General features: G+C 35.0%; 1 protein-coding gene across 1 annotated transcript in view; it reads left to right on the top strand.

Moving 5' to 3' along the window:
- Oseg5 (intraflagellar transport protein Oseg5) overlaps positions 1-26,128 on the top strand; it is a 158,406-nt gene that overhangs the window by 93,856 nt on the left and 38,422 nt on the right. Inside the window, exons 11-13 of the mRNA XM_090410923.1 lie at positions 434-498; positions 5,407-5,545; positions 24,264-24,411. Of these exons, the coding sequence (XP_090267049.1) occupies positions 434-498; positions 5,407-5,545; positions 24,264-24,411 (352 nt within the window). The remainder of the gene's footprint in view (positions 1-433; positions 499-5,406; positions 5,546-24,263; positions 24,412-26,128) is intronic.

The raw sequence follows: 26,128 nt of genomic DNA, 5'->3' as shown, positions 1-26,128 counted from the left end.
TAACGAGATTCTTAAGCTAACCTGGAAAATTTGAGTTTAAAAGAAATATCACCATACTGCTACAGTTTTTGTACTCAGCTAGCACTTTATCTCAGTGCATGGAAGCAAGCACATATTCATTCTAAAAAGAGAGAGAAGTTTGCCATCAAACGCCATCCTACTGCCATCACCTCCAAAATAATTGAAAAAAGTCATCAGCAGTCAGTTTCTCCACTACATAGATGCCAACCAGTTAATCATTGACCATCAGTATAGATTCTGTCAGTCTAGATTATGAATGACCTTTTAGTACATCCTGTTTCAATAATTAAGTAACAGATTTTGCCTTAAAACCTTAAACACTTATTAAAAATTAAGCACTTAAAAATTATCAAGATGTACTCTATATGCTGGAAAATTTTGACCTTTATTTCTGTTTGTTTTTCATTTGTAGCAATATATCTTTTTGATGTGCAGTCTGGAAAACTTGTGGGTGATGGGAAACCTTTTATTCATAAAGTAAGTTTAATTATATATATTATAATTTAATTATAAAAAGCTTAAAATCCTTATATTTAATTCTGTGATATTCAGAATTATTGGAGAAAATGAAGTTCACCTGGCATATGGGGATGGTTTGAAAAAATTGGAAGAAAAAAAAAAAGCAAAACTAATAATAATGGTAGGTATTTGCTAGATTTCTGTTCATGATATGGACTAGTCATTATTCACTGTCCCAACATAAAGATGTACACAAGTTCACATGGAGAGAAAATACAAGAAATAGAAAAGCCTTATTGTTAATTGTGATATATACTAGTTAGGATACAAGAGTGTGTAGATGATTTAAAGGCAAACATCATATTAAATCAAAAATAGTCATAGAAGATATAAATAATAGAACAGTTGACATTGTTTAATTATTTAGGTTGCATAATAACATATCTAAAAAAAACAAAGATATCGAGATGAAAAAATAAATAATTTCAGAAAATACAGTAGATCTGGTTAATTGGTTCACCAGTTGATCATGGCAGCTGTTTTATTGGACAAGTCTGGAAGAACAAAAACAAAATGAGAATATAACAAGAGTCTGCTTCATTTAATTGGGCCAGCCATTAACTGCTACCACATTGAGTGTTAGAAAAATTACGTAATCTTCCTTCAAAAATTTAGTATTTAGAAAGAAAAAAAAAATAGTATCTGCAGTGCTGACAAAACAGGGCTATTTCATCATGTCACATTGGGTGGTTCCCTTTGTTATAAACACACTATGTTGTTTGGATTAATGAAAGTAATGGATTGCAGTGTTAGGCTGTCAAATGTCGGGAAGCAATAAAAGAAAGCTGTTATTTATTAGAATAAGTGACAGGCTTCGATGATTTAAAGGGATTAGAATGGACAGTTTACCAGTTTGCATGGCACTGATACCATGCAAACAAAAAATACATAGATGACATCTGAAATTTTTAAGAATTGGCTTATGAGTTGGGCACATAGAATTATAATCTTCTTCTTCTCTTCCGTTTAAGACGGGTTGAGTCTTCTCTTGAGCAGGATATTCCAGTCTTCTCTATTCCTTGCTGTTCGAAAAAGTTCCTTATATGTTCTGCATCCCGAAATGTTCTTTATTAATTTCAGCCAGGTAATTTTTGGTCTTTCAGGTCTTCTTTTTTCCATTGGAAAAGTATTGATTAGGATGTTAGGAAGTCTGTCTGCATCCATGCATACAGTGTGGCCAAACCATTTCAGTTGTTTTCTAATTTTTTCTATTATTGTCTTTTTATACAATAGTTCTTGTCTGACTGTGATGTTTGTTTTCTTTTCTATCCAACTTGTTCTATTTATTTTTCTTAAGCATTTCATTTCAAATGCCAGCAGGAGTTTTTTCTCCTCTCTTTTCTTAACTGTCCATGCTTCTGCTCCATAGATGACTGTTGGTATAATTATTGCTTCATATAATTTGATTTTGGCCTGCTTAGATATCTTGTTTGTTTTCCAGATATTCTGTAATTTTCCCATGGTTGTCCATCCTATCGCTATTCTGTGTTTGATTGTTTTGAGTTCATCTATTGTTTCTGTTAGTTTTGATGCAAGGTATATGAAGTTGTCTACTTGTTCTATTTATTCTCTGTTTAGGGTGGCTGAGATGGTAGTTCCATTCCTCCCTATTTATTGTCATGTCATATGTTTTACAGGTTTCGTTTAGCTTGTTTATCAACTTTTATAGTTCATTTGGGGTTCTTGCAAGAAGGACGAGATCATCTGCATATTTGATATTATTCATGTTTAAACCATTGACATTGATTCCAGGCGCATTGTCTATTGCCTTCTTTACAACTTCTTCTAGATATATGTTGAATAGGCATGGGGATAATGGGCATCCTTGCATTACTCCTTTTTGGATCTCTATGGGTTCTGTTGTGAGTGTGTCCTTTTTAATTATGGCATTTGTCTTAGAGTAATATTTTATCAGAAACTGTATTATATATTTGTCTATTGCTTTTTCTAGTAAAATTTTAAGAAGGATTTCTCTGTTGATGTCGAAAGCTTGTTTAAAGTCCACAAAACAACAATATAGTTCTTTACGGTCTTCCCAGCTGAGCACTGCTAGTTGGTGCAATGTGAAAATTTGGTCTATTGTTGAATAGTTTCCTCGGAAACCAGCTTGTTCTATGCCTATCATTTCTTCATAGGTGTTTTTTAATCTATTTTATATAATTCTTATGAATATTTTATAGGTGTGAGGAAGTAAATTGATTGGTCTGTAATTTCTGCAGTCTCTTTTGTCTCCTTTCTTGTATATTGGGATGATCTTTCCAGTTCTCCAGTCATCTGGGATCTCTCCTGTTTGTAGTATTTTATTGAATAGAGTTGTTAAATATTCTATTAATATGCTGCCTCCATATGACCACAGTTCAGTAGGGATAATATCAATGTCTGGTGCTTTATTGTTTTTCATCTGTTTTATTGCGTATCGAACTTCTTCTTGTAAAAATTTTGGGTCATCATTATTTTCTTCTATTGTTGGCATTGTAGTTTTGTTTCCTTGGTGGAAGATAGTCTTAAAATAGTTTGACCAGATTTTTCTTATATCTTCAATATTCCTGGTTTCAGTCATCTTGTTGTTTATCATTGTTACTACTTTTGCTGAGAATTCCTTTATAATTTCTCTTACAGTATCATGGAAGACTTTTAGGTTGTTTTGTTGGTATGCTTCTTGGCATTTCTTAGCTTTTTCTTCTAACCATTTTTCTTTGGCTTTTTTGCATAGGTTATCAACTTCATTTTTTAGTGTTCTGTATTTTTCTCTTTTCTCTTCATTGTTTTGTTGGTTTACAAGTATCTTGGCTTCCCTTTTCTCTTCTATTGTAGCTATGATTTCTTGGGTTATCCACTGTTTGTTTATTTTGAGTTTGGAACCTAGAGTGTCTTTTGCAATTGATAACACCGTTTCTTTTCCTTCTTCCCAGTATTTTCAGTATATTTTGTGGTCAGTGTCGAAATCAAAACTTCTTAATGTTCGTACATTATTTACTGATCTTTTCCATTGTTTGTTTATGATGATATAGTCTATGCAGTTCTTTATATTACCATCTGGGGATGTCCATATATATTTATTATTAGGGTGTTGATAAGAACAATGTGTTTGTAATCATTAGATCGTTAGCTTTACAGAAGTTTAGTAATTGTTCTCCTCTGTCGTTAAGCTCTCTGTATCCAAATTTCCCCATCACATCTTTCTTGTCTGCTGTGAACTGTCCTATTTTAGCATTAAAATCTCCCATCACTATCATGAGTTCTCTATTTTTGGGATTATCTATTTCCTGTTGTAGTTCTTCATAGAAATTTTCTATTTCTTCCTCTGAATGGTTACTGTCTGGTGTATATATTTGGATTATTTTAATTATTTGACCTTTTTCTTTTGCTTGAAGTTTGGCTGTGATTATTCTAGGAGACACTGGGTTTATTTCCATTACTGAGTGTGTAAGTTTCTTTTCAATTAATAATGCAACTCCTTCTCTGTGTATGTTATCTTTTCTTCCTGAGAAGTATAGTCTGGTAAATCCATGAATCCATCTCCACTCCAATGTGTCTCCGATAAACCTAAAATACTCCATTTCAGTCTTTTAAAATTTTCCTGGACTAATTGCAATTTTCCAGGTCGGTATAGTGATCTTATGTTGAGGGTGGCTACATGTTTCACGTCCTTGGCTGACCACATTGCTGATTTCTCACCTACTCTATGTGGTCTTCGAGTAGGCGCATCGGTTGTCTCGTACACAGTAGCACTATCTCAGTTTGTAGACTTTCTCCTGCTCATGAAAGTTACTGGCATAATAATATAGCCAGCTTGCCATGCCTCTGCTACATCGTTTGGTCCATGGCTCTTTATTCTTTATTCAGAGCAACCCATTTGGGTTTCCACCATCTGCCACCCAGGGGGACATGCCTAGTAGGAGTGTGGTCTTCCCCAAGGGAGACCAAACTCCTACAATGGTAATGAAAAATTTTACTATATCTTTACATTTGCTAAGGAGGTCCATGCAAAAGTTAATCTTTTGCAGGAAATGCAGTTTGCTGCTGATTGTTGGTGAGGAATGAGCAAAAGACCATTCAAAAGTGTTTTTGCTCACTGTGGTTTTAACATTTCAGTCATGGATATGCCAGATATGGCTGATAATGAAAATGACATCCCATTAAACATGAACCGCATCAGAAACTATGAAGAGTTTGCATCCATTGATATTAGGTTTCAGTACTATTCAATAAAATTAAGGAAATGCATTTCCATTATTCTCATTATAGTAATTTTCAAAAATGAAGATAAGATTTTGAAGAGAAAATAGCAGCAAAATATTAGAGAACATTAGAAGAGCAAGAAAGTGATGATCAATGACACTCTTGAGCTTGAATGAGTATCTACTCAGGATGCGAGGAAAATTTATTACTGGATTACAACTCTATTTTGTGCAGAAAGGCAATGCTATATCAGCACTAAATACCTGCACTGATTTTTTTAATTGCAGTTAATCAAAAGAAAAAAAGAAAAAAAGCTACTCTTGATCAATTCCTATAACATTATTAACTGCATGTTAATATATATATACATGAAATTATTTTTCTTGCAAATATTTTATTCTAATTAAAGTTAATTGTTTAAGTTATTAACTTTGCTATGCACTAAACAAAAAACTTGTCTGAACTGGTATTTTTCTAATGTGCATTGACCATTTAAACTCTTGAAGCTTTGTTTAATTGGAGCAGCTGCTTAATTGGAACAAATTATGCTACTCCTGATGTGGCCCGAATCTACTGTATATAACTGGAACTCACTGTATATATATGTAATATTTTTATAATTCTTTATACTCATGATTGAATAATTTAAATTGTTTTAATGAAATCTTCTATGTATTTAATTAGATGGAAGTCATAGAAGTTGCTCTGGATCACTGTGGTCCTGCAAATGAAAGGAAGTTAGCTTTTGTTGACAAAAACTTTGATCTGTATCTTACCACAGTGCGAGGAATTCCAAATAGTGGAATTAGAACTGTCAAATTAGGTAGGTTTTTGTTTTTTGTTATCTGAAATTAAATTGAATTAAATTGAATATACTTAGATTTTATGAAAGATTTTCATAGACTGCCATGCGACAAGCTGTTAAATAAACTGAAAGAAATGGGATTGGAATGAATGAAAGAAATGGGACTAATGAGTTGGATCAGAGAAGTGGCGCACCCAGAGGGGGGGCCAAGGGGCCCCGGCACCCCCCAAAGAAAAGGAAAAAACACTAGAAAAATTTCCAAAAATCTTTTCCTAATTGAAATTCATTTTTTTTTATTTATGTTGTGTGCTACTTATGAATTAGCGATCACTGCAGATGCTCAATTATAGGTCGTATGTGATGTGTAGTGTGTATTCGCAAAACGTCCAATTAACTCACCCCCCCCCAAAGGTTAAATCCTGAGCGCTCGGCCCCCTCCAAGATTAAATCCTGAGTGCGCCACTGGATCAGAGACTGGCTGTCAGATAGATATCAGAAAGTTGCATATGGAGTGCAGTGTCCCAAAGGAGGAAGGTCAACTAGTAGTGTGTAGTAGTGGCCATGGTCATTCAATTTGTATATTAATGATATTGGGATAGGTTTAACTGGTGATATGCAGCTGTTTGCAGATGATGCAAAATTTGGATTGCAATGCAAAGTCAAACAGATGTTATTGCGTTACAGGAGGACTTGAATAGATTGTATGAATGGGCAGGTAAGTGGAACTGTCAGTTCAATGTTTCAAAGTGTAAAGTTTCGAGATTTGGTAAGCAATGAGAATGCAAAGTATACACTTGGTGGGGAAACTAATAGGTAGAGGAGATTAGAGATCTGAGAGTAGTAGAGGACAAGGACATGAAATTCAGTGGTCACGTTGCACAAGTTGTGAAGTCGTCACATCAGATAATGGCAATGATGCAGAGGACCCTTGCATGCAGAAATAAAGAGGTTATGATTATATTGTATGATGTCGTACATTGTGCACAGATTTGGTCACCAGGTTTTCATGATAATGAGGATATATTAGAAAGGGTCCAGAGAAGATTCACAAAGGTGGTCAGTGGGCTTTGCATTGTGGGTATGAAGACAAATTGAAGAATACCAATTGTAAAGCTTTGTGAATAGGAGGAGGAGAGTGGATATGATTGAGACATATAAGATTGAAACTGTTATCAGGTTGATATGGAAGAAATATTTCATAGAATGGGAGGGGGGGGGGTGCAGAACAATAGGCCATCCCTGGAAACTGTATAAGGAGGGTGTGAGCAAAGGAGTGAGAAGAATGAAAGTTCCTTTACATGGAGAGTAGTTGGTGAGTGAAATACATTGCCTTCGTGTGAATGTAGACGCATTGAATCAGTTTAAGATATGGATGGATAAGCTTTATGTATGTACCTCCCATGATGTGTTTCGACTCCGTGGAGGTCAGATGTTAATAATAATAATAATAATCTGGGAATAAGGAAAGGAAATTTCTTGTGCTCTTTAGTGACAACTATCTTAGACAACATGTAACAGAGAGCACACAAGAATCGAGTGTTAAATATGATCACAAAATCTTCATCATGGATGTGATGAAGATTTTGTGATCTTCGCTTGACCACACAAAGGAAGACTTGGTTTCGAGTCTAGTTGCGACTAGAGGAAATTTTTCTAAGTCTTTTTCGACTGGTTCCTGAGTTAGACAATCTCTGGCACGGGCAAGTGGGTTTTTCTCTCAGAAACTCGAGTTTTTTGTCCTGTAAACTCAAGAAAATTGACCGTAGAACGCACACTAAATCATTAGATTTAATCTAAATCATTCAGACATTAAATATATTGTATTAGGATTAGGGACCATGAGATGGTGGCAACTTGTTGAGCAATTCTCTTCACTGCATGCTGCTTTTATCTGCTTTTATAATCATGATGTCTGGGTTATTTTTTAAGGATTTAAGGGCCAATTTTTCTGTTCTGGTTAGTTTGTTAGAGTTTAATATGTATGATGTTTCCATTTGTATTTTGTCAGCTAAATTGGAGGGGAGGGATTTTAGACCTCTTTAAGTAAAGTAATTATTCTAACATGTGTATTGGGTCTCCATAATTAAACAGCAATTTTCCTGTTACAAATTTCATATTTTCTGATTTTTAGTTTTAATGTTAGTACTACAACACAAACTAAGACTTCAGGCATGGGCTATTCATCTATACAAGTTGCAGTGGATTTTGCATACAATAGCAAAATAAGGTGTAAACACCACCGTAGCAAGTCAGACTCTGTTGTCTTTGGCATTATGTTAAAAATAATGTTCTTTGAATTTCATATGGTACCACAGTCTTGATAGAAGTTAATTCTGTGTATATTGCTCTGTTTTGACCACTATGTTGGTAGTATTGGTTGGTTTCCAGTGTTGTTTAGAACAAATATAAGGACAAATATAAGCAAGAACAAAAGAATGAAGTCATTATCCAATTCTATCCTAATTTATGCTCATGCCTAGACCTACACTTTTACCATGTAGATATTTGGAACCGAAATCCTAAAATAGGTTGGTTACTCCTTATTCCAAGAGGTTATTATACAGTAATTTTATTATTATTATTATTATTATTATTATTATTATGTGACACCTCCAAAGAGTCCAAGGACTCATCGAGGGAGGGCACTGTTTAATTCACCAATACACAGAACTTCTACCACCATCACCACCACTGATATTTTTACTTCTAAATCGCTTGTGTTCTCAAGGCTGATTTGCATATATGTAGGATTAAAAACCTGAGTTTCCAGGAGAAATCACCCTGCTACCTCTAGTGATTCTCCTTCAATCGAAAAAAAAACATATAAAGATTCCTCTCATCATAATGTGCTACAGAGGTGCTTCTTGTATGGTATAATACAAGAAGGCATCAATCAATGCCTGCTCTGGCTAGATGAATTTTGATGAAATTCCAAATTAATTAAAAGATGCCAGCTGCTTTTGATTTTAGTTTCAGAAGAAAAACAATTTTAATTTCAGTGCTTATATTTTAGAATTTTGATGACGTTTTGTCCTTAAAATCTGGAGAAAAAGTTGTCAACTTTCACTATAAAAACATTCATAGACTTGTATGGAATGGTTTTATTAAGTGAAAGGTTTATTGTTAATTTTCTTTAGAATAGCATGAATGCTATTCTAAAGAAAAAGAAAAGAATGTTGTTATAGCTTTCTTTTCTTTTTCTTTATTCTTTAGCATTTTTTAAAATGCTGTTCTAAAACTAACGAGTTTGCCAACTGGATAGCACTCTGCTATTCAGCCAGTAGGCTGAGGGTTCAAATCTGCTACAGACTTGGATGTTTGTGCATGTCTTTAAGCAGGAGATGAATTTTATCATCCAGCGTGAAACCAACCTTCTTATTGGAGGCTTGAAATGGCTTTAAAGATGTCATGTTTGATCTGTGGGACATTATTTCTGAATTGTGTATAAGAAAAAAAAATTAGCCCATCCATGATACTAGTGTGCTATAGATTTCAACCCTTTGGGGGGGGGGGGGGGATCACATAGAAATAAATAATATATATTATATATTAGTGGTGGGCAAGTTTTTCAGTAATAAGAGCCACAGAAAATATTATTTTAAAATTGTATTTATAAATAATAAAAAATACAACTATATAGTAGTTCTACTCACCAAAGAAGAATATGTTTAATCTCTACTCATTGAAGGCTTTGATTGAGTCTTCATTTGTGCAGTAAATAGGTTAAAATCTGGTTGGTAGAATGTCAAAGCTGTTCTTAGAAGCTCAGTGAGGTGGCTGTTAGTGAGGATAGCATGACGCTTTGACTTGACAAATTTCATTGCAGAGAAGAGAGATTAACAGCAGTAAGTTGTCCCAAAAATAGAGAATATTTGGAAGCCAGTTTTCTGAAGATTGGGATACTTTGCTTCTGTGATTTGTGACAAAAGTCAGTTACAGATGAGCTTCAAACCCACGTCTTCTTGCAGCTCAATAAGTTCTGTCTCTATTGAAGCAACATCCATGGTAAAAGGTGCAACAACAGGACATCCATCATTGATGACATCAATCACAAAAGGATTCACAAGAAATTGAAAACATAGCTTCAACTTTTTTACTTTCTCAAACCTATTTTCAAAATCAATATAAAGTGGTTATAAGTTTCCTTTGTATTGTTTCAGTTTACTGTCTTTAATTTCAGCATCAGAAAAAGCAGTTATTCTTAATTTTACACTAGGTTGGGAAAGTGTTCAAATTTCTTTGTTGCCAGATCTCTTTGAAAAAGCTTTATTTCATTCTGAAAACTGTAAGCTGATTGGATAAGTTCTGTAATAACTTTGTTCCTCCCTTGAAGTGCCAGATTTAAATATTGGAGGTGTTGTAACATCTGTAAAGAACATCAGATCCTGTACACATCCACGATATTCTAGTTGTGGGTATTTCTTTTTCTTTTTTTTCATGAAAGTTATGATTGATTCAAAAAGAGCAACAAACGTATTCAAAAGATTGGAAGTTGATAGCCATCTTACAATACAGTAGAATGAAAGGTCACTTGGCTTTTCTTCAAGCTCCAGCTCCTCAATAAAATTGAAGAAGTTGAGCTCAGGCCAAAATAGGGTTGTCAGGATCAGATTTTCACCTTAAGACAAATAACTGAGAAATCATAGAAATAAAACAGTGCACCATATTGAAGTTTTTGCTTTTTTATTGTTGATCTGAAAAAGGCACATGAGAAAGTGCCAAGAGTAAAGCTATTCAGAACACTTATATGGTGTTAGTAGAGCAATATATAGCCTACACTGGTTCAAAAGCTAAGGATGAACTACATTTTTACCTGTATATGAAAACATTTTGTCCGCATGGTTAGCCTAGTGGCTGTGCGCTTCGCAACCATATGCCTGGGGAAGGAGTGTCTTAGGTTCGATTCCCGTTAGTGACATGAGGAGCTGAAGGATCTTCCTCGGCCATAGCCAAGTTAGCTGATCTTGGGCATGGACAGTAGGTTTTTCCCCCCAGTTTATCCTGGGGTTTTTTATCCTGCAAAGCAGGCAAACCAGCCTTGAGAATTCAACACTACAGGACATAGGACACGCTGGGGCATAGGGCTGACCACCTTATCCTGTGAACGATTTGAGGTCCGATGATTAATAAATAACCCTCGACACCACAAAGTAAAAGAGGATAAAAAGGAAGATGATGATGAAATTTATGACCCCAAATGCAGACATCAATTTATTGCCAGCATACTAATAAATTGTATTACATAAAAAAATTGTGTTATAGATTTCATACAAATTAAATTACAATACATTTTGGCAAAAGTTACAAACTTCCTAAGGACATAGTTAAGGAATTAATGTACAGTGCTTACAGAAAATTATGCAGAGAGACATTTCAGTGTGGACTATGTCCACTCTGAACTGCAATGCAGCTCTCACAACGTCATACCATGCTTAGCACCAAGTTATTCAGGAATAAAGCCTTGTTTGTTTTCTGGAGGGGATATTTGAGCAACAGTGGGATTTTGATCTGGAGAACATGCTGACCACTCGATTCAGTTACTATTCTCAGTCTCCAGAAGTATCTCCACTGCTCATGTATGATTTGGTGTGGCATTATCATCCATAAAAGTGAATTCTTCACCTACAGCACTATGGAACAATCAAAAAACAGTCATTGAAGAACTTCATTGTAATATCATTCACCAATCATAGTCCCTTTTTCCCACACTCGGTGCATCCATTAAGCATAATGCCTCCCACCACTATGACCCCAGCACCGCCATATCTATCCCTATCCTTTTCAAGAACATTCTCATGATGTTAAGCTGTACCACTTTCACTCCAGATCAAGTGTAATCTAGAATCAGAGGAAAGACTAAATGACTCTCATCTGTAAAGAGTACATTAGCCTTGGCATCTTGTCCAATTTTTATGGAGACAACACCAAAAGCGTAGAACACATTTTCAGAACACTGAAAATGTGTTCTACAATGAGCTGCGGATAAAGAGACACAGACTACAAGCCTTTGGCATAATAGGCCTACTTGTTGCAGGCATCTTGCTACAGTTTATTGAGATATCCATGTACCTGTGCTTGAATGGAGCCAACTTGCAAACTGACCTGCTGTGATGTGTTGATTACATTTTGTTGATAACCAAAAATCTGTCTTCATGCTCTGTGGTAGAGCAAGAGTGATGTCGTAGCAAATGTCTGGTACACATTCCATTGGTCTGAAATGCTGTCCAGAGCCTGTATTCAATGCTATGTGAGATTCAAAACTCTCTGGCAATATCAGTAATTCTGTGACCTTATTCAAGCTTTCCAACAATTCTTTCCTGCATGAACTCATCTAGATCAGCGATTCTTAACTTTTTTTTCCTGTGTCCCCTCCCCTGCTCAGTTTTACACTAGGTTAAAAAAAGGCATAGTTTCTTCTTATTATTATTATTTGTCACCTCCAGGGAGTCCAAAGACTCATAGACTCATCAAGAGAGAGGGCATCTACTCTACAGCTCTGCTTTCACCACTCACAATTCACCAATTGGCCGCAACTACACCAACGGCATCTACCACCGATCGCCACCACTAGTATTTCCACGGACAATCACAAACATCCATGCCCACGGCAGGATTCGAACCCGCAGCCTCTTGACTGGAGAGCAGACACACTAACCACTCAGCCAGCCAGGCTAGGTTAATAACTCAATAAAATATAATATATTATTAGGTAAACCTAAATTACCATCAACATATTTGAACTGATAGTTAATTAAAAATTAATTACTTTGATACAAATTAATTTTTACTCAAAAAAGATGTAAACTTACTGTATTTAATAAGCCAATGATTAATGGCTACCCTGAGCCTAATGAGATTCTGCTAATTTTTCAATATCAGGTTCAATGTTAGACAAACAAAGTCTCAAGTCTCCTCTTTCACTTATTTGCTTAGCTAACAATTGCAACATGATGCTGAATCCTTTTCCAACCAAGTATGAAGAAGGAAAAGCAATGAGCAGTAATTTTATTTCTTGTCAAAGCTGAGGATACTTACCTTGCATGTTTGGCCAGAATCATTCATACCCAAGCTGTTGAAATTGTACTTGAGCTTCAAATAATTTTTTAAGTCAGTAAACTCTGCACACAAATTTAGATGAACAGAAGTGACATCAGAAAGAAATGGATTTATGACCCAATCGGATATTTTAAGCTCATCAAAGTCTTTGAATCTGATCATTAAGTTTTCAATCTAAGAAGATGGAAACAGTAACAATCTAAATCCGTATCTAATATTAAATCATCATATATTATTTGTAGACTTGGGACTGCAGAAAATCATCATCATCATCATCATCAAATTCCTGCCATGTACCCTCAAGGGGTGTACAGGATATGACAGTACTACGTGAAAAAATTACATCATTACTAACTTCCTATCTACAATTTTCCTCCAAATCAGTCTGTTACTTGTCAAGACTCCAACATTATCAGATCTTATATTTCTATCGTCTAAGGCACTTTGTACCATATCAATCCACCTATATCTTGGTCTTCCTCTGGGTCGTTTTCCTGCCAACCTGGCAGAGAACACTTGTTTTGCTAATCTTTCCTCTCCCATTCTATTTAAGTGACCATACCATCTGAGATTAGCTCTGCTAACGCATTCCTGGATGCTGACAATGTCAAGTTCTTTCCTAATATCCTCATTTTTAATATGATATTGCCATTGATGCCATCTGTTCACGCCTCTAATCTTTCTCAGGACTCTCATATCTGCGGTCTCTAGTCTTTGGTCAAATGTTTTACTTCTGACCCAGCTCTCAGATCCATAAGTTAAAATTGGTTTGAACACAGTCTTGTATACAGCTAATTTAGTGTTCCAACTAATTTCTTTCTTATTCCATATGAATTTATTCAATTGACTTCCCACGATACCAGCTTTGCTGATTCTGTTGTCTATTTCTATATTTAGTTTACCATCTTCAGTAAAAATTGTGCCTAAGTAGCTGAAATGTTTTACTTGTTCCACAGGTTCTCCATTCACAACACAGTTGACATTTTCAATGATTCTGCCTATTTTCATTGTCTTTGTCTTTTTATTGCTGACCTTCATACCATATCTATTACAACAGCTATTCAATTTAGTCAGAGAATCTTGCAGACTTGTAGCGGATTTATTTAGAAGTATAACATCATCCGCATAAAGCAAAGAGCTGACATTAACATCTCCAATTTTGATATCAGGTTTAATACCACATTCCTTCATAATGTGATCCATATAGATAATGAATAACAGAGGGGATAATGTACATCCTTGTCTCACACCAGATTTAACATTAAACCATCTTCCTGTACTTCCTTCAATTCTAACTGCTGACTCACAACTCAAATAAAGACTAAGTATTGCTTGATATAATGCCCCATTGACACCATATAACTGCAGCGTATTGAATAGCTTCTCTCTTGGCACCTTGTCTTATGCCTTTTCCAAATTGACAAAACTTAAATACAGATCTTTGTTATATTCCCATGCTTTCTCGACTATTTGTCGTAAAGTGAAGATCTGATCCTGACAGCCTCTATTTGGCCTGAATCCAGCTTGTTCTTCACCAAGCTTTTCTTCCACAATTCTTCTCAACCGTTTCTCAAGTATACTTGCATAGATCTTGCCAGGAACACTCAGTAGGGAAATACCTCTGTAATTCTCACATTCAGTTTTATTTCCCTTTTTATATATGGGTACTATGAGAGCTCTACTCCAATCATCGGGAATTCGTCCCTCTGTCCAGGCTTTCTGAACTATGCAGTGCAGCCACTGTAAGACTCTTATACCACCATACTTCAGCATTTCTGGTCGAATATCATCTACTCCTGCTGCCTTTCCACATTTCAAGCCTTTGATGGCTTTTTCTACTTCAAGTATGGATATGTATTCCTGACTGCATGCCTGGTCAGTGTTTTTTATCACTGTGCTATCATCACTGTTTGTTTCATTTAGCAGTTTTTCAAAGTAATTACTCCATACTTCAAGGATATCTTTTTCTCCTGTTTTCATTTCACCTTTATCATCTCTAATTCCTTTTACAGCACTCTCTCCTCCATTCCTAAGCTTCTTCAACAACCTCCAGAATATTTTGCCACCTTCTTGATATTTATTTTCTATATTCTTGCCAAAGTCCTCCCATGACTTTTGTTTAGCTAGTTTTACACACTGTTTAGCTTTCTTACATTTGTCTCTGTATTCTGTAAGAGTAAAAGCTGACTTATTTGCCAGGAGCCTTTGATATGCTTTCTTCTTTTCCTTCACTGCCTCTTTAACTTCCTGTGTCCACCAGGGAGTTCTGATTTTTTTATCTTTGCACACAACCTCACCACATGCCTCTCTCGCAGAATCAATCAATGTTTCCTTCAGAGTTTGCCACTGAATCTCCAAGGTTTGATTCCTGTTCTCAAACTCTTTCATTTTCTTTTCAATAATATTTCTGTATTTTAGTCTACAGTTTACATCTGAGAGCTGCTCAACTTTTATTCGCTTTAAAACTTTCTTACATGTTATTCTTTTCAATATGAAATTCAATTTTATCCTGCTCAAGACTAAATAGTGATCACTTCCAATTTCAAATCCTCTGTACACTCTGGTGTCCTGCACCAGGGAGAAAACATCACTATCAACAATAACATAGTCAATGAGACTTTTCTTTTTCCTAGCCTCTTCTCTCCATGTGAATTTGTGCACATTTTTATGTTGGAACATGGTGTTAGTAATAATCAGTCCATGTCCTGAGCAGAAATCCAACAGATATTTGGCATTATTATTAGCTTTGCTCTTTTCTCCAAATTTTCCCAAAATATTTTTGTATGTCTCACAATCATTTCCTACTCTACTATTTAGATCCCCAACAAGGACCAACTTTTCCTTTTTCATTGTGTCAGTTGCTTTTTCTAAAGCCTCAAAAAATTCCTCCACTTCTACCTTAGTAGAGCCTTCTGTGGGACCATAGGCACAAATAAGTCTCATTGTCCAGTTCCCCATTCTCATATTTGCCCACATTACTCTACTTGAGACTGACTGCCATTCAAGAAGATTAGCCTCGTATTTTGTGTTGAATACTATGGCTACTCCTTCTTTTCCTTGATTGTTATTGCCTGAATATAACATTTTGTATTTATTGCTCAGAAAGATCTCACCAGTTTTGGTCTTTTTTGTTTCAGTCACCCCTATTATGTCGATCTGGTACTTATCTAATTCCTCAGCTAGCTCCATTTCTTTGCCATTCAGGCTTCTTACGTTGATAGTACCGATCTTTATCTCTGGTGATGTTGAGTTGGGGTTTGTTTTCAGATTTGTTCCAGTAGCTGACTTTTCGCTGTTCGCCCTGGTTCCCTGGCGAAAACAACGGGGGCCTTGTTTAACCGGGCGACGCCCCAGCCGGCATGAAATTTTGTCATGTTGTACCATCATTTTTTATTTTGGTTTAACCAATAAGAATACAATTTGGTCGGCTAAATCCCAAATTGCCAGCCCATCCTCGTTCATTCAGTATCAAAGTAGATACCCAACAGGGTGCACCACGAGAAGGTGAGGATTGGACATTAGGTCAGAAGCCCTGGTCGGTTCTCCGCATTCCTTTAAAGGCTATGTGGAGGTCTCCTCTCAGTTATACAGCTTTGACCCTTAAGCAAAATCTCATCTTGCAATGCTCTCCTTGTAGAATGTTAATTTGCTGATAAAAGCATTTATAATTCCCTTTGCTTTAATAAGATACATGTTGCTTCCCTGCAATTTGATGTTAACCCTCATTTAATTTGGTGAAAATATCAGAACGATGGGATGTCAGCATTTTCCTTTTTTTTTAGAACATTATTAAATGCTTTTATCATTTGTGAGAGGAATGTTTTTAGCATTAAAAAGTCTTTAACAACCTTAAATGTTGTAGAATTTTTTGTGTCAATTTTCAGTTGTTCAGCAAATAGAAACTCTTGACAGTTTCCATTTGAGAGCCATTCTAACTTCAGTGTGAATCAAAAGATGCTCAAATTCCTCTTCATTTTTCATGGCAAAGTTCCCAATTTTATTCACTGCTTTAATAACATCATCCAAAGTCTTTAGTCTTTGTCAAAACATCTTAGTCTACCGCTAAGATGTTTTGCAGCAAAGTGCTGTCTCTGAAGAATGCAATGAATTGTAAAGATATTTGGAACTGTTTCTTTTAAATGTGCTATATCTAGAGGGACGACCAATCATAGCTGGTGCTCCATCAGTTGCAGATGCAATAATATTTGCAAGAGGAATGTTTTTAGCATTAAAAAGGCTTTAATAACCTTAAATATTGTAGAATTTTTTGTCAATTTTCATTTGTTCGGCAAATAGAAACTTTTCAATCATTTCTCCATTAGTATTTATATAACGCACATAGACCATTAACAGAGCTTCGTTGTCACGTAAAGTTGTCTCATTCAGTTGCACAGAAAATTCTATGGTTTTTAAATCGTCACGAAGTTTTTTTTTTTTTTTTTTTTTTTTTTTTTTTTTTTTCAATGTCCTTTGCCATTTAGTCAAATCTTGTTCATACTGAACTATTGCTGAGAGGAACTGACTATGTCATATTACTTTTACCTGAGTCAATCATCATATCTAAAACTTCATTTATGGCCAGTAAGATGAGAATTCTGCCAGTAGTATGTGGCTTTCCACATTTGGCAATCAATGTTGAAATTTTGTAAGACACAACACTTCTCTTGGTGGTTACTTTGTTTTGCAACCAATCCTTTAAGCCCAGGACGATTTTTAAATTTAATCTTTAATTCGCAAAAGTACTCCACATCCTTTTCTACTTTATTTGGGTGCTTTGTTCTTAAATGTTCAATCATTCTTTGAAGGCTTCATTCCTTTGTCTGAGAAAGTTTTTTCCCATATTAAGCACATTGGTAATTACTTATTATTCATAGATGGAATAACTCCATATTTTAAATATTCACTTTAATATTGACCACACTTTCTTTTTTTTTTCACTAATTTTAATGGGCTTCAGTGCAAACCAGGTTGTCAGATAGGCATTAGGAAAAGTAGCAAATAAAGCTTATAAAACTCATGGATTCTGCTAAAAATAGTCCAAATTAATTATTTTCAGTGTAGAAAATTCAAACCAAAAAGTAGCCCAATTACTTAACTTTCAATGTAAAATTTCTAAAAAATGAGTAGTGAATAAATTTGAACAGTATTACTAGACATACAATGTAAATAGGGATGCTAGATTAAATACAGAATTTTTTGCTTTTATTGTATTAATAGTATTCACTGCTCCCTAAAGCTTACTGCCTCCCCCCCCCCCTCAGTGTTCACAACACCCTCAGGAGGATGCTACCTCCCAGGTTAAGAACCATTGATCTAGATGGTATCTTTGAGACATTAAATGATATCTAAGTTTGCAACTTTATTCCTTCATGAAAAGAGCTTCCTTCAAACACAATTTGCTTAGCACAGCCTTTTATCCTGTTGAATGCTACATGACCACTTGCATGTGACTTGAAAATTTAAATGTGTATCTGCTTTCTACTCGAAATCATCAGTTATACAAATTGCCGCAAGATTACAACTGGATTTGCAAATCTTCAGAAATAGTGTTCACTTTTAGGTTTTGGACACTAGCGTATATTTAAGTCGTAAATCAGCAGTTAAAATTAAAGGAGGTGCAGGTAAGATAGTTTATTGTAAAATTAGGTGTGAGACAAGGATGCACACTATATTTACTATTATTCATCATTTGTATGGATCACACTATGAAGAAAAGACATTAAACTTGAAATTACAATTGAAAGTTTTAATCTCAGCTCTTTACTTTAAGCAAATTGTAATAAATGTGGCATAAAAATCAGCAACAGGCAAGAATATTGCAAACATTAGCTGCATCCTGTAGAATAAGTCAAATCTTTCAGTTATTTAAGTACAATGTTTAGTAAAGATAGCAAATTAAATATGGAAATAGACAACAGAATGAGATGTCTTGGTATGGTTGGAGCCATTTGAATAAATTTATATCGAATAAGAGAGAAATTAGTCAAAACACTAAAGTAGCTATATACAAGACCCTGTTTAAAACAGTTTTAACTTATGAATCTGAGAGCTGGGTTAGGAAGAAAATAGTTTATCACAGATTAGAAGTCATAGATACGAGAAGTTTGAAAAAAAAATTAGGACAGTGAAAAGATGACATTAATCGCAGGATTATGGTAAAAATTAAGATATTAGAAAGAATCTTGACATTGTTAAACATTCAGGAATATGTGAGTAGAGATAACCACAGGTGGTATCACATAAACAGAATGAGTATGAAAGATATACATCACATTCATGTTTTGATCAGAGTCTAAGCACATCGTGGCTAGTTGGGCGGTTAAAAAAGAAGACAGAGACCGTGAAGATTATTGAGCTATAATTTTATTACACCCAGTGTACAAAACATATATAATAATATTTTGAATTCAGACCTAGATATATTTCAGATACTTGAGTTTCAAAAGTACAAAACAAGTTTGTAGATGATAAAAATTATGTGTAACTAATATTTATGTCTTAAAAATTATTGAGAACAGACAAGAATTTTATTTGGAGACAGCATTTGGAGATTATTAAAAAGATTTTAATAAAATACAAAGAGAAAAATTATATTGAAAGAAGATGAAACAACAAGAATATCCAGTACATTAAGTAAAAGCTATAAAGTTTGTATAAAGATACACAAGTAAAGCTCCTGTTAGATGATAGGAAGAGAAAATAATAATGAGGTTACGACAGGAATGTTGTTTGTCTCCAGCTTTATGCAGTATATTCATTATGCATGTATATATATATTGATCAAATTAAAAAATATGTATATGTGTAAAAGGAAAACAAATTAAGATATCCAATTAACAAAAAGAACTATTGTCAATATGTGGAGATGGTCATATATGCTACTAGATAAAAAGATTCAGAAAATCAATTTATGAATTTAATATGTCAGCAGTATAGTGTAAAGTTCTCAAAAAGACATTTAAAGGCAAAGATCCTATTAGATCAAGATAGTCATGGAAAATAAAATAATGAACAAATAAGATACAATTTAATTATTTAGTTTGTATAGTGACATTTAAAAAACAAAGATATTGATGGGGGAAAAAAATTTAGAAAATCTCTCGAACAAGGGGTGGGGGGAATTTATTAGCTAAAATAAAAGTATCAAAACTAGACTGTTGGCCAGCAAGCAGGAAACACAGCTGTGCAATAATGCAATAGCTTTAAACATTTGCTCATTTCAAAACTTAAAGAAATGATAAGCATATTCATATAGGGTAGAAGGATATCAACTATCAAGGAATCAGATAAATATAGACTGAAGTCAAAAACAGTGAGAGGAAGATCATTGGCAAAAGAGAAAGGCCTATGAAGGTGGAACAGGCAAAGGACTTTTTCGTGAAAAGAAGGGCAAAATGCAATAAAATAGTCGCATCATCGTGCAAACAAACTTGCTGTGCACATGATGATGGTGATGCCAGCAAGCAGGAAACACAGCTGTACAATAGCTTTAAACATATGCTCATCTCAAAACTTAAAGGAAATGGCTACACTTTGACACTGCTGGACTTTGCAAAGGCATTTGGAATACCACATGGAAGATGATTACATAAGTTGGAGTAGATGGAAATGGATATGAGACTGGTACCATGGTTAGTAGGTGGCTGATAGACAGACATCAGAGGGTTATGTATGGTGGAGTGGAATCAAGGCAAATGAGGGTGACTAACGGAGTGGCCCAGGTCCCTGTGCTAGGACCACTACTCTTTAATTGTATATTAATGATATAGCAGAAGATTTGAAGGGAGGGGGGGACATTCAGTTGTTTGCTGTTGATGCAAAACTAGTGAGGGCGGTTGATAAAGGTGATGTAAATATCTTACAAGTTGAGTTAAATAAATTGGCAGTGTGGGCAAAGACAATAGTTATCAATTTAGTGTTGTATAATGTAAAATGATGGTACTACTTTACAGAAATTGATGAGGCTAGGAATCTGGGGGTAATGATAGATAGAGATTTGAAATTCAGAGGATACATTGCAAGAGTTGGCAAAATAGCTTGCAGGATTATTTGGATGCTGAAGAACACATTGACAAGTAAAGATAGGGAGGTTATTATCCCTCTTTATAAGACTATGATTTGGCCATTTTGACTACTGTGCTCAGATCTGGTCACCTGCATTTCTTGGGGATTGGGAGGTGTTGGAGAGAATTCAGAGATGAGTGACCAAGCTGGTGACAGGTCTGTGGAATATTCCCTATGATGACAGATTGAGAGAGTGTGTGGGTTGCAGAGTTTAGCTGACAGGCAGAGGAGAGGGGATTATGATAGAAACTTATAAGTTACTAAAGGGATATTATAAAATTGACACAAGAAATTTTTCAACACATGGGTAATAGGGGGGAAACCAGGGATCACACTTGGAAGCTGTCTAAGAGTGTGGTTAGTAAGGGTGTGCAAACTAACTTCTTTTCTTTAAGAGTAGTGAATGAGTGGAATGGATTTCCATAGTGGTTGTGAGCACCCCAACAGTTGAATAGGTTTAAGGAGATGTATGACAGGTATTGTGTTAATGAATAGGGTAGGTCTCACAATGAGTCTTTTGACTCCATGGAGTGCCCATATAAATAATAATAATAAGCTGATATACAGAAGGTATGAATTCAGTATACAAAAAATGGTTATGGTTAGTGTATAATATAAGAAAATGAGATTGTAAGAAATTGAGAATCACCTCTATGTTGTTTCATGTAGAAATGAAATGTTCTCCTTTCTTCTTATTCTTATCTCATCTGGTCAAGTCCCCCATTTAGATTTTTTTTGAATCTTTCTACTTTTTTTTTGTCATTTTCTAGAAATTGAAGAATCTGGTATTTTTTAGCTTATAATTCAACTTCTTGGTCTTTCATGGTATTGCTTATTTCAGAAAATGAAACAAACATATGAAATCCTTTAAATGAGTTTATATGAAAGGAAAAAAATTTTTTTTTAAAATTACAGTAATACATTTTAAAAAATAATAACTAATTACTTTTTTTTTTACTTTTATACTGGAGTTACACTGTCTTGGTTTTGTTGTTTTTTAACAAATCCAACACTCTCCTCTATCATATATACTAGAGAGAGAGAAAAACAAACAGTAGCCTTGTATGGTAGTTTTATTGTGAATTCAGTTGAAACTGAATTCACAATAATTTTTTTTTATGTCACTTCCACCCATGAAATGCTATTGTAAACCTATAATACTTTGGGCTACTAAAGGGCTGTCAATGTGCAATATATAGTTTCTCACAGTCAACTCATCCCTGCCATTCCACGGTATAGCCAATTTCTGGTGAGCCCACTGCAAAAGTATACCTTCTCTAGTTGGAGAAAATGGCAAACTAGACCTCTAGGTAGTTGAGGTCTCCTGCCTTGCTTATTAGAGATGTGAAGTAGTTTCAACCATGTTCAGTCACTGGAGCAAGAAATTTGGTTTCTGTTCTCCCCCCCCCCTCCCATATGCAGTGAGAGAGAGATGCTCTCAATGACATGCCAGTCATACTATAGGAAGCCTGGGACTCATCTCCCATGCAGGGGTACAACAGAAAAACAGTTCCATGGGCCAGCCACTTGTTAGTACAGGATCAAACCAGTTGGTAATGAATCTGGAAGCTTTTCAAGCAACTGAAAACAAATCCTGCAGCCACTTATTTTACCAGTTTGTGACTGGAGGAATACCAGGTACAATGGCTGCAAGGAGAATTGTTGAGGCCACATATGGACAGGACCAGGTTTCCTCTGTGAGTAGTATGTTTGCAAGTCTGTCACCTCTCACTGCATACACCATTTCCTTTATATCTCTTCCTCACCATATACAGTGGATCACAGCCTAAAGAAATGCAATTTTACTGTGGATCACAAAAAATAGTTCACAAAATCATAAAATCCAACCAAAAAAATCCATAAGAAACAACAATAATGAAACAAACAAACAAAAAAAAACACCAACATTAATTCTTACCAATTCAAAAAAAAAAAAAAAGTTTCCTCATCTGCTTCACCAATAACCATGGCCTAACAGCAATATAAACAATGTGCAGTCATCTAAACCAGAACTACTATTCTTATTACTCCCCCCCAACTGACAACTTCAACAACTACTGTCCCCCTCAGCTGCCCAAACTACATATTAAACAGTGCTTTCTACCACAAAGGTATCACTTGTGCATCAGAACTGACATACCATACCAGATATTGCAAAACCTTGAATCCCCCACCTGTTTTATCTGCTTTACTCAAAATTTCTCTACCAAACTAACCTGCCCTTTTCATATGCTCTTTCTATCACTCTTCAAACTCCGTTAATGAGTCTGACCTCTTCAACACTCTCTCTCTCTCCAGTAGAAATACTCTAATGCTGAGGACAGCCTTCTTGGGGACTTCAACATATATTGGCTTCTCTTCTCCAGTTTCACCAATCAAGCAGGCAGGGATACTAAGGAGCTTGCCATTAGCAACGATCTATCATAGATCATCAATCTCCCTACCAGAATACATGACTACCTCCCCTCCTGTTTGCCAGTACACTTGATATTTTCCTAACAAGCTCCACTTCCAAGTATACTGTGGATGTCAGTTCTCCTCTTGATAACTCAGATCACAACATCATACAAGTCTCTTTTGCCACAGCGCAGCCTTCACCCACTAGTTCTCATTATTGTGTCCTTTGGCTCCACAAGGGTGCCAAATGGGACAACCTCTGTGACCTCTATTCCTCCTTTCCATGGTCCAAATATTGCTTCACTTCCTGACCCAAACACATGCTCAAACCAAATAACAGACCATCCTCACAGTTTATCATCATCATCATCAAATTCCTGCTATGTACCTTCAAGGAGTGTACAGGATATGAAAGTACTGCATGAAAAATTTACATCTTTACTAACTTCCTATCTACAATTTTCCTCCAAATCAGTCTGTTACCTGTCAAGACTCCAACATTATCAGATCCTACATTTCTATTGTCTAAGGCACTTTTTACCGTATTAATCTACCTATATCTTGGTCTTCCTCTGGGTCTTTTTCTTGCCAACCTGGCAGAGAACACTTGTTTTGCTAATCTTTCCTTGCCCATTCTGTTTAAGTGACCATACTACCTGAGATTAGCTCTGCTAACATATTCCTGGATGCTGACAATGTCAAGTTCTTTCCTAATATCTTCATTTTTAATATGATATTGCCATTGATGCCATCTGTTCACGCCTATAATCTTTCTCAGTACTCTCATAACTGCGGTCTCTAGTCTTTGGTTAAGTGTTTTACTTTTAATCCAGCTCTCAGATCCATAAGTTAAAATTAGTTTGAACACTGTCTTGTATACAGCTAATTTAGTGTTCTGACTAATTTCTCTCTTACTCCATATAAATTTATTCAGTTGACTTCCTACTATACCAGCTTTGTTGATTTAAATAGAATTTAAATTTAAATTCCTCACAGTTTAAATAGAATTAAATAGTTTGAATGTGATTCAAATTAAGAATTCCAAACCAAGGGCATTACTACCATTGAGCCTTGAAGGCTTGTAAAGGAAAATATATATCACTTTGTATTAGTTTATTATCATGTGAAACCTCCTTTTTATTGTTTTAGTAATCTGATTTGTGATATAGATGCATTTACTACATATTTTGAAGATTTTAAATGAATTCTTGTTCTGTAGGAGTAATGATGCAGTCTATTATGTGGGATGATAATACTAATATGCTTGCTGCTCTACAGGATGGAAGACTTTCAGTATGGTATTATCCTGCAGTAGTGTATGTGGATAAAAATTTGTTACAGTATACAGTCATTGACAGAGAATCTGGGTCAGTGTTATTGTTTCTCATTTCTTTTCAGTTTAACCATTTTGTATTTGCACTTATTATGTTTCTGTTTTCACTGTTTAAACTTTTAAATAAAGCAACTGCCAAACGTTTACATTTTTTACACTGATGTTTAGTTATCTGGTATGAAACTTTTGATCTGATCGTCATTAATATAATCGTGACATCTGCAATTTTAGTATATTGTTGTTCTTCTCTCTCTCTCTCTCTCTCAAAAGTTAATATTTGAATTTCAAATATTAACTTTTGAGTGAGTGGAACTATCCAAGAAAGAGTTAAAACAGTAGCTGGTAATTTTTAGCATATTTTCATTAAACTTTCTTTTAGTGTAACTGCCACCCACGAAAGGTTCTAAACTTATAGTACATTAGTACTGTGAATAAGCTAAGAGATATATTATGTTTTTCTATTTATTTATCTTTTTGTATAGTTTTTTGTTTTACTTAATAAAAAAAAATCCTACCTTAGAAACAAAATCTTATCTTGGAACCTTTACAAGCTTTCCAGGTGCCTCCAACAAGCACAGTGGTGGCTCACACTGGGCAATGAAATCCATCTCCCACCTAAAGACATCCAAAAATTTTCTTGCCCATAGTAGATTTCAAATCGGCATCCTGTTGGTTAGAAACCAATTATGTTAATTACTTGATTAATTAGCAGGCAAGCATGCTTATTAATTTAATTTTTCATCTGTTCACACAGGTTCTTCCTAATGAGTTACATCGCATGGTGTCACTTAAAGTGCTTTTCTTCACATGTGACAAGATTAGTTGACATGGATGATGAATTTTGTAGGATGGCCACCAAATAAATAGAACCTTTTTTTTTTTGTCTGTGTGTGTGTGTGTGTGTGTGCATTTATAAAAGTGATAGTCATATCTTCATAATAAACACAACAGTAAAGTAGATCTGAAATAGAATAAGATATGCTGTCTGTCTTGATACTTAGGAATGGAATGGAATGTATAAAAGATTGGAGGGTACCATTGAGCTTGTTGTTTTACAGTTTTGAAGAATTTTTAGAGAACGATCTAAAGTAGTTTCATACAAAAGTAAAAAAATCTTATCAAAACAGATAGCTTGATAAGGGAAAAAAAAAAACCATAACTCAGATAATTTTGATGAAACATCAAATCTATATAATACAGGTAACAGTTTTTTTTTTTCTAATAACTACTCAAACAAACAATTTCTCATGAAAACAAGAAACCACTGAAATTGCCAATTTCACTAATTATTTTAAAAATATGTCTTATCTTTCATCAGTAGAATCCCCTGTATCCATTATTATTATTATATGACATCTGGATTCACTGTGCGAGGGCACACTGCACATCACACAGCCCATTTTCTACGTTATTTAACCCTTCATCTATACATGCTGCATCACTATCCACCATCTACATGCTATGCCATCTACCTCCCCCCCCCCACTAATAGTTTGTTAATTGCATGTGTTCTCCGACCATTATTTTAGCAAGAACTATCATGACATCTGTGAAAGATTTACATTATACAGAAAACTTGATTGAGTAGTGGCGCTTTAGTAAAAATCCAATGAATATGTCAAAGTTATAGCTTGTTTAGGACACAAAGACCAGTTTTGGACTTATGTACTCTAGGCATGTAATTTTATTTTGCTTACACTTGCTGCTATACACAGTTTATTTGAAAAAGTTTGACAAATTTTAATACAGAT

This window comes from Typopeltis vanoorti, chromosome 21 (genome assembly GCF_054136105.1).
Source record: "Typopeltis vanoorti isolate ZY-2024b chromosome 21, IOZ_Tvanoo_1.0, whole genome shotgun sequence".
Classification (NCBI taxonomy): domain Eukaryota; kingdom Metazoa; phylum Arthropoda; class Arachnida; order Uropygi; family Thelyphonidae; genus Typopeltis; species Typopeltis vanoorti.
Note: the sequence above shows the minus strand (reverse complement) of the source record. Positions and strands in the feature narration are given on the sequence as shown.